General features: G+C 39.2%; 1 protein-coding gene across 1 annotated transcript in view; it reads right to left on the bottom strand.

Annotated features, from left to right (window-relative positions):
- Nucleotides 1-6,498: 6,498 nt before the first annotated feature.
- The window catches only part of NPL (N-acetylneuraminate pyruvate lyase), a 41,197-nt gene continuing 37,769 nt past the window's right edge, over nucleotides 6,499-9,926 (bottom strand). Inside the window, 2 exon segments of the mRNA XM_044003131.1 lie at nucleotides 6,499-6,791; nucleotides 8,552-8,591. Coding sequence (XP_043859066.1) covers nucleotides 6,640-6,791; nucleotides 8,552-8,591 — 192 coding nt within the window. The 3' untranslated portion in view covers nucleotides 6,499-6,639.

Raw genomic sequence — 9,926 nt, 5'->3', positions numbered from 1 at the left:
TTTGTGTGTGGAGGTACTGTGTAGCATTCCACTAAACCCTAGGGAAAGAGCTCATCCATCTGTAGCCATTTTTGTCAACCCAAAAGTTACTTGGGACAACAGAGACCTAGGCTAATGAATAATTGCACAGTGCAGGAGGAGGTTCAAGCACTTTGAAATCCAGCCCCCAAGGAAACCACCATCAGAAGGGACAGAGTCAGAAAGTAAGCAATAGGGGAAAATAAGGGGGAAAAGACAGAAATGAACTCAGGAAGTAGAAAACTCAAAAGACCTTGAACATAAGCAGATAAATCAACAAGGAAAAAAATTAACAACAGAAGGAAACATGACATTCAGATAGAGTGAATTAGTTCAGGCATCTATAAATAAATACTATAAAATAAAGGAACATGATCCAACATTTAATGAGACAGAAGACCTTGTAGCATGTAAGGAGAACATGGAACACACTATTCCTGAGTGGTTCAAAAGAAAAATGAGAATTAAAGCAGAATATATGACTTGCATAGCAAAAATAATGTGCAGAGTAGGAAAACTGGCATCTGTGATGGCAAGTTTCATCAAAGAAATAAAAGAGAGAAAAATAGATTGGAAATGCAAATATATAGGATAATATAGAAGAAAAATAAAAAACTATCACATTAAAAGAAAATAGGCTTACTATTATTCAAGAAAAACATACAATCTTGAAGAAAAGCCATGTAGAGACAATGTAAAAATCATAAGTCTTCTAGAAGAACATAATAAGACACAAAGTCAACACCATAATGCAGGAAATAATAGAAGAAAACCACACAGACTTCTGAGCATAGGAAATGAAATACCAATTGAAAAAAATTCACAAACCGGTCACCTCCAAAAAAAAAGCCCAAGGCTACAAATTCTGAGACAGATAGTAATTAAATTTAACATTTCAATTAAAAAACAAGTTCTGCAAGTAATCAGAAGAAAGATCTTCAAATATAAAAGAAATATAAAGGAAAAGAAATTTGGACTATTCTCCACCCATCAGAAAACATAGGAGGGAATGGAATAGTGTGTTGATCATCAAACAATGTTGCTGTTACTTTGTACGATGTTCTCCTGGTTCTGTTCACTTCACTCAGCATTAGTCCACTTAAGTCTTTCCAGGTTTTTCTGAAATCTGCTTGTTCATCATTTCTTACAGCATAATAGTATTCCATTACATTCATATACCACAACTTGGACATTCCCTTGATTTCCAATTCTTTGCTACCACAAAGAGCTGCTTAAATATTTTTGTACATGTGGGTCTTTTCCCCTTTTTTGGTGATCTCTTTGGGATACACACCTAGTAGTGGTATTGCTGGGCCAAAGGATATACATAGCCCCATACCCCTCTGGGCACAATTCCAAATTGCTCTCCAGAATGGTTGGATCAGTTCACAACTCCACCAACAATGCATTAGTATTCCAATTTTTCCACAGCTTTTCCAACACTTAATATTTTCCTTTTTTGTCAAATTAGCCAATTTGATAGGTGTGAGTTACTACCTCAGAGTTGTTTTAATTTGTGTTTCTCTAATCAATAGTGATTTAGATGGCCTCAGACACTTGACACTTACTAGCTGTATGACCTTGGGCAAGTCACTTAACCCTAATTGCCCTGCCAATTAAAAAAAAAAGTTAAATAGTGATTGAAAGCATTTTTTCATATAGCAACAGAAAGCTTTGATTTCTTCATCTGAAAACTGCCTGTTCATATCCTTTGACCATTTCTCAATTGGGGAATGACTTGCATTCTTATAAATTTGATTTAGTTCCCTATATATTTTAGAAATGAGGCCTTTATCAGAAATACTGGCTATAAAAATAGTTTCCCAGCTTTCTGCTTCCCTTCTAATTTTGGCTGCATTGCTTCTGTTTGTGCAAAACCTTTTTAATTTAATGTAATCAAAATGATCCATTTTGAATTTCATAATATTCTCTATCTCTTGTTTGGTCATAAATTCCTCTCCTTGCCATAGGTCTGAGAGGTAAACTATTCTTTCCTCTCCTAATTTATCTATAATATCATCTTTTATGTCTAAATCATGTATCCATTTTGACCTTATTTTCATATACAGTGTAAGATGTTGGTTTATGCCTAGTTTCTGCCATACTATCTCCTGGATTTTTTTTTTTTAAGGCAATTGGGGTTAAGTGACTTTCCCAGGGTCACATACCACAGTTGGGGAATGGCTGAACAAGTTGTGGTATATGAATGTAATGGAATACTATTGTGCTGTAAGAAATGATGAGCAGGAGTTCAGAGAAACTTGGAAGGACTTACATGAACTGATGCTGACTGAAAGGAGCAGAACCTGGAGAACATTGTACACAGTAACAGCAACATTGTGTGATGAACAATGGTGATAGACTTGGCTCTTCTCAGCAGTGCAATGATCCAAAACAATTTCAAAGGACTCATGATAGAAAATGTTCTCAACATCCAGAAAAAAGAACTGTGGATTATGGATGCAGATTGAACCATACTGTTTCTACTTTTGAGCTGTTTTTTTCCTTCTTTTTTGAGGTTTTTCCCTTGTGCTCTGATTCTTCTTTCATAAGATGACTGATGCAGAAATATGTTTAATGTGATTGTACATATATAACCTATATTCAGATTGCTTTCCATCTTGGGGAGAAGGGAAGGAGAAAAATTTGGAACTAAAAATCCTATGAAAAAAATGTTGAGAACTATCCTTATATGTAACTGGAAAATAATAAAAATACTTTTATTTATTAAAAAAAAGAAAGAAAAGTTTCCCTTAAAAATTAAAAAAAAAGTATGAGGCTGAAATCCAAATCTAAAATATATATATATAATATATATATATATAAAGCCCTCTATAATTTTTATAATATACAAAGTAATTTCAAGAGGGATGGTTTGCCAGTAGTGCATTTTGAGGGAAACTAGTTTTCTAGAAGGTAGAGCCAGAAGAGTGTCTTGTTCCTGGAAGAGCAGGCAGGCCAGTGGCACTGGATTGAAGAGTACATGACAGAATATGTAGCAGGTAGAAGACTGGAAAGGTGACTCATGAAAAGCCTTGAACAGCAAACAGAGGATTTTGTATCTGATAAGATACTTCCTGTCTTGGTCCTCTAATCTAGATTATTGAAATTTCCAATTGATCTTGTCACCAGGCTCTTTCTTTCCTTTCCAATCCCTCTAGCACATAGCTATGAAATTGATATTCCTGAAATGCAGATCTGACTATGTCACCCCTCAACCTGAAAGACTTCAGTGGCTCCCTATTGTCTCAATGAAAAAACTCAAAATCTTCTGCCTAGAATTTAAAGCTCTTATAATTTGTTATCCAGCTAGCTACCTTTCCAGACCCATTTCATGTTATTCCCTTCATGCACTCCTTATTCCAGTCAAACTCTTCCCCATACATAATATTCCATTTCCCCTCTCTGATACGTTTGTACAAATTATCTCCCATACATTCTCTGCTCACCTTTGTTGCTTGTATTGTCTAGTCTCCTTAAAAGCTTGGGTGCTAGGGGGCACAGTGGATAAAACGCTGGTCCTGGATTCAGGAGGACTCTGAATTTAAACCCGGCCTCAGACTTAATATCTGTATGACCCTGGGCAAGTCACTTAACCCTCATTGCCCTGACCAAAAAAAAAAAAAAAAAAAGCTTGGGTGCTAGATACCTCCCACACTAGGCTTTCCCTTGTCTACTGGCTCATTTCTTACTGCCTACAAGCATGTCCATGTCTCTACCATCCTCCAAAAAACCCCTCATTTGATCCTTCCATCCCTACTAGCTCTCATTTTATGTTTCTTCTGCCCTTTGTGACTAAATTACCTGAAAAAGCTTTCTAGATAGATGTCTCCACTTTCATTTCATTCTCTTCTTAACCTCTCATAATCTGGTTTCCAACCTCATTATTCCACTAAAACTGCTTTCTCCAAAGTTACCAATGATCTCGTCAGATTCAATGAATGGCCTTTTCCCCCCGTCCTTTTTCTCCTTGACTTCTGCAGCCTTTGACACCCTCTCCTTTTAGAGACTTTCTTTTCTCTAAGTTCTTAGCACATCACTCTCCTGATTCTCCTATTTGATTACTCATCAGTTTCCTTTGCCAGATCCTCATCCAGCTCACTCCCTCTAACCATAGGTGTCCCATTGAGTTCTATGTTGGGCCCTGTTCTCTTTCCTTCTATACTACTTTATTTAGTGATCTCATCAGCTCCCATGATTTAATTACCATCTCTGTGCTGATGATTCTCAAATCTACTTGTCTTGCCCCAACCTTTCTCTGATCACAGATGTCCTTGATGGTCTTCAAAGCCACTTCTTGGGACCAGCTGGTGTTGGTGATGATGTGAAGCAGCTTTCTTACCTAGTCCTTTGGCTTGAAATGCTTGATAATATATTGGCTAATTTGACTTGAATCTCAAGTCCAACACTTACTAAGCTATGCGACTGGGTGAGTTGACAAAGTCTCAATTTCTTCACCTGTACAATGAAGATAGTAAACCTTGTACTTCCTAGCTCACAGAATGGTAAGGAAAGGCCTTTATCTAAATGATTTATTATTATTTTGAATTTGATCAACTCAGGTCTTTTGACTTTTCATTCACTGCTTTTTTTCTTTCACTTCAACACAGTCTTTCACTAGAATGGGAGACTTTTGAGGTTTCACAGTGGTCCACTCCAGTATCATGGGCCAGCCTTCAGCCTTCAGCCTTGGTCATCTGTGTCCTGGTTAGGGTTGTGTTAAGGTAACATCCCTCATCCTGCTTAATGGTGGAAACTCTTACTATTGTTTAAAAACTCTGTGTCAATTGTAATCATTATCTCAGTCTCTTTTTCTCTTTTCACCTTGTCATTACTGTTCAACCACTCCTTCCATAAGGTGTGCAGAGGAAATGGAGGGATTGATGCTAGAGGCCTTCCTCCATTTTTCTTATATTTTTTGATCACCACTGGAGTCCTCAATCTATCTTTATTTCCCCCTCGCCTCACACCCTTCTCTGATCATAGATGTCCTTCTCGGCCCTCTAGTTCAAAAGACTAGAAACAGAAGCCTAGCGGGAGGTCTTACCGAGGGCTCTACCAGCAGAGACTATTCCTGAGAATGGGAAGAAGCTGATATAATTGTCATGGGGCAATAATAAGAGCTAGCATCGATATAGCCCTTTGCAAAGCCTTGTACACATATTATAGCATTTGATCCTCACAAAAACCCTGAGGGATGGGAGTAACATTTTACAGATGAAGAAACCGCGCCTGTCAGAGGTTCAGCAATAGGCCCAGAGAGAGTCACAGCGTCTGAGGCAACATTTCAACTCAGGTCTTCTTGGCTCTAAGGCCGGCACTCTATCCATCATTCCAGTCAAGTTGCACTCCAACTAGCAAAACTAGATCTAGAACAAATGAGGAAGAATCTAAAAAAAGTTTCTGTACCACTAAAGTGAGAGCGATGTGTTCAGAGTGTGGAAAACAAAAGCAAACTCATTGTATCCTCACTCCCTCTTCCTCTTCCTCAGCCTCCCCAAATTAAGCCTAGAGGTAAAAGAAATCTTGGTCAAAGGGGAACATGGCTAACTGGATAATCAGTTATTATAAAATCCCATTTCAGTCAACAGCTCCAGCCTTTTCACCCCCATGAACTTTTCCCTGGGATTGAAAAGGGACGGAGACGGCCTCAAATGTATTTTGTCTTTTCCTGTTAGACTGTCAACTCATGTCTCTGGTGCTTAACATAGTACTCTGACACACAGTGGTTACTGTATAAATGTTTTATTGATTGATTGACCAGATTAAGAGAGGGAGTCACTTAACTTTAGTTTCCTCACCTGTACAATGAGGGTGCTCAACTAACTGGCCTCTAAGAGCTCTTTCAGTTCTAAAGTGATAAAGGGAAACAGAGTATAGTTTGGAAGGAGTGGTAAAGAACTTAGGTGAGACACTAGAAAACAAGGTATGTGGAGATTGAGAAGGTAATACCTTCTCTGAGTTTTCTCAATATCCTCTAACAATAGACAAAGATGTCTGATAGGATTAACTTTAAGAAGTTGATAAAATCACCTATGTGGTAGGTAGACCAAGTATTGTCATTTCCATTTATAGACGAAGAAAGTGAAGTTCAGATATGAGTGATGAGGGCCCCAGGAAGCAATCCCAGGAGAGCCAGGAGTGAAGGACTTTCCTTTCCAGCAGGAGGGGCTTCATTCTCTAACCTTCAGATGCCAGACCCTGGCTACCCCAGGCTTAAAGAATGTTTGCTGACTTTGATTGGCTAGAACCCAGCACTCTGATGACCCTCATGCTCTCCATACTATCTCACACTTACAGTAAGCCCAGAACCCAGCAAGATACTGGGAAAACTCCTCAGACACGTGAGGAGGGGTGTGATTTTTCTCACTACATTTCATCCCATGAGAGTAAATGGAAAAGTCCTCTTTCTGTGCTACTTGATAAAATATTACTTTGAGACTCATAGTAGGTTTAAAATACTTGATTGATCAATTGGTATAAGCCTATCCTTTCTAAAAAGGAGTGTTTAATTCAGGCTGATTACAAAATTCCCTGAGAAATGTTATATAGCATAGTGGCTGCGTTTCATCAAAGACACCCAAGTGTGATTAGTCCCAGGCTTCTCCGTGCTCAGTCTGGTCAGTAAAAACAATGGCTTTCAAGGTTCTTCAGCTTGGCCTCAACATTAAGAGTAAATTCCTTGGAGGCTTTCTGCAGGGGCAGCCGAGGTGGACCCATTTGGAGTCCAGAGACAAGAGTCATGATAACTTTTGTCTGTGCAACTCCCAGACCTAGGCAAGGAAGGAAAGCAAGCACAATTAATTCTGCTGTTCTCTACGGAAATGTTCTGATGTCTATTGAGGCAACAACTGGAGTATCATGTTCACAGCATCACTGAGTTAGAGGTGGAAGAGAACTTAAACCACTTAATTTCACATATGGGGAAACTGAGATGCAGAACATTAGGAGGGATCTGAAGGTAATAGGCATTTCTAGGATGAGGGAGGACACAAGAACTCAATTATCATCTCTTTGCAGATAACTTATTCAACCCTAACCTCTCTTTTGACCTCCAGTCTCACATCTCCAACTGCCTAATTGACATCTTGAACTGGATGTCCTGTAAATAGCTTAAAACTCTTCCCAATAATTTTCCTATTACTATCAAGGGCACCACCATTCTTCCAATCATGCAGGCTCCCAATCCAGGTGTCATCCTCAACTCTTTACTTTCTCTCACCCCTCTATATCTAATTAATTTCCAAATCCTGTCGATTCTACCTTTACAGCACTTCTTATTTATGTTCCCTCTTCTCTTCTGACACTGCCACCAACCAGATACAGCCCTCGTCACCTTACAACAACCTACTGGTTGGTTTCCCTACATCGAGTCTTTCCACACCCCAATCCATCCTCCACTCTGTCTCCCCACCTCCCCCAATTCAATAAACTCCAGTGGCTCCCTATTACCTTTTGTAAGAAGCCTTCCTCATCCCCCTTAAAGCTTGTGCCCTCTCTCTATTGATTAGCTCCAATTTATCCTGTATATATCTTGTTTGTACATGGCTGTTTAAATATTGTCTCTCCCATTAGACTATGAGTTCCTTGAAGGCAGGGACAGTGTTTTTTTTCCTTTCTTTGTATTTCCTGAGCTTACAGTACTTGGCACAAAGAAGGTACTTAATAAACACTGTAAGGGGCTAAAATCCTAGCTATACTGTCTAAAATATCTAATGAGTGGTCACCAATAAATTATAAGCTTTAGCAAGAGTATTTAAGTGTTTAAGTATTTATTAAAGAGCATTAGGATCTAATGATCAGAGAGAAAGGTAAAAATCTAACTATTTCTAAGAGACCCCATCATCCGACCTGCCATGGTGAGGTCAGGAACCAAAAAGACCCAACATTTCCTTCTTTCTTTCAGAAGCCTCCTGTGAAACTGGGAATATCCCATCCACTCGCACACACAGTTCCAAGCTAACTGGCTGGTAGCTTTGATAGACAGTATCCACAAGCAAACGTCACTTCCTGACACCAAGGAAAAGCCGCATGGCTTGCCCTCAGACGCCTTCTCCTCATGGCAGAGCTTTAGGTGGCATCACTCCAATTGTTATAACACTCATTGACTTGACAAAGCTGTGAAAGTATAAAAAGGAGGAGCACCAGAGAATTGACCATAACTATGTCTACTTCGAAATTACAGCTAGTCTTGGGAGTTGTACTGAGCAGAAGGATAAATGGGCAGTAAGCTTGTTTTCCAAAAAAAAAAAAAAATCAATGCTTAGGCTTTATAAACTTCTCAAACACCAGGCACGGGCTTTTTTCCCCCCCTCTTTTTTTGTGGGGCAATGAGGGTTAAGTGACTTGCCCAGGGTCACACAGCTAGTAAGTGTCAAGTGTCTGAGGCCGCATTTCAACTCAGGTCCTCCTGAATCCAGGGCCAATGCTTTATCCACTGCACCGCCTAGCTGCCCCAGGCATGTATTTCCTATTTCTACTCCCTTTGTAATGCTCTATAGTATGGGAAATGGAAGAAAGATGTTGTACTTACCCATTTTGATTACATAGTTCAAAAATCTCTGGATGTGAAACTAGAAAAAGTATAAAAACAACCTATAATTAGTATTAGTGACTGGGTGTCAGCTGCCTATGAAAGAGGGGCATCTCATTGTTAGAATCTAAAGATTAGAAATTGTACTTTACTTTTGAAAGTTAAAATGAAGAAAAAGAGACATGTGAGGGGACAGAATGAAGAGAACAGGAAGAGGAAAAGCTGCAGAACGGCTTAAAAATATATGTAATTTATACACACACACATTTAGTGTTTTCATATTTATGCACATAAGTATGAATACCATAAATATAAATAAATAAAAGTAAAGTGCTTTAAGGTTTGCAAAGTAGTTTACAAGTATTATCTCTTTTTATTCTCACAACATCCCTATTAAAAAGGTGCTAATATTATTCTTGTTTTTATAGATGAAGGAACTGAGGCAGATAGAATAACTTGTCCAGGGTCATCTAGCTAGGGGATGTCTGAGGCTGGTTTTGAACTTAGGTCCTCCTGATTCCAGGTCCAGTGTTCTATCCACTGGGACACCCAGCTGCCCAATAATAACTGAATAGTTGATAATTAAAATACTTGGTTACAAAGGGGGCATAGTAAAGTTGGAAAACCATGCCTGTGGATTCTGGCTGAATCACCATGGCCTGGGTATAATGCTGCCAGATTAGGGTACATGATGGGCAGCTAGGGGGCATGGTGGATAAAGCACTGGCCCTGGATTCAGGAGGACCTGAGTTCAAATCCGGCCTCAGACACTTGACACTTACTAGCGGTGTGACCCTGGGCAAGTCACTTAACCCCAATTGCCTCACCAAAAAAAAAAAAAAAAAAGAAAGAAAAAAGAAAATGAGGATGAAGATGCTAAAGATGACACCCTTGGCCTCTCGACATCATACACAGATCTTGCAGAGAACTCTGTTTTGCCCCTCCTGGAGCTCTCCAGGGCTTTGAGATGCTGAAAGTTCTTCATGTTCCCTGCTTCTCTGTCTTCTTTAATTTATAAAGTACTTCACTAACTTTTTTTGTTTATTTGTTTTTGTTTTTTTGTAGTTTTTTTTGCAGGGCAATGAGGGTTAAGTGACTTGCCCAGGGTCACACAGCTAGTAAGTGTCAAGTGTCTGAGGTCAGACTTGAACTCAGGTACTCCTGAATCCAGGGCTGGTGCTTTACCACTGCGCCATCTAGCTGCCCCATTTCACTTACTTTTGAGGTTAGGGCTCTTTCTACATTTCTGGGAAATGAATCTTCTTTACCTATGCCTGTTCTTGGGGACCATTTAGTCCGACTTCTCAATTAGATTAGCTCAGGTCACCTGCTTGTGTGTGTGTGTGTATATATATATATATATATATATATTACA

Source organism: Dromiciops gliroides, chromosome 4 (assembly GCF_019393635.1).
Source record: "Dromiciops gliroides isolate mDroGli1 chromosome 4, mDroGli1.pri, whole genome shotgun sequence".
Classification (NCBI taxonomy): domain Eukaryota; kingdom Metazoa; phylum Chordata; class Mammalia; order Microbiotheria; family Microbiotheriidae; genus Dromiciops; species Dromiciops gliroides.
Note: the sequence above shows the minus strand (reverse complement) of the source record. Positions and strands in the feature narration are given on the sequence as shown.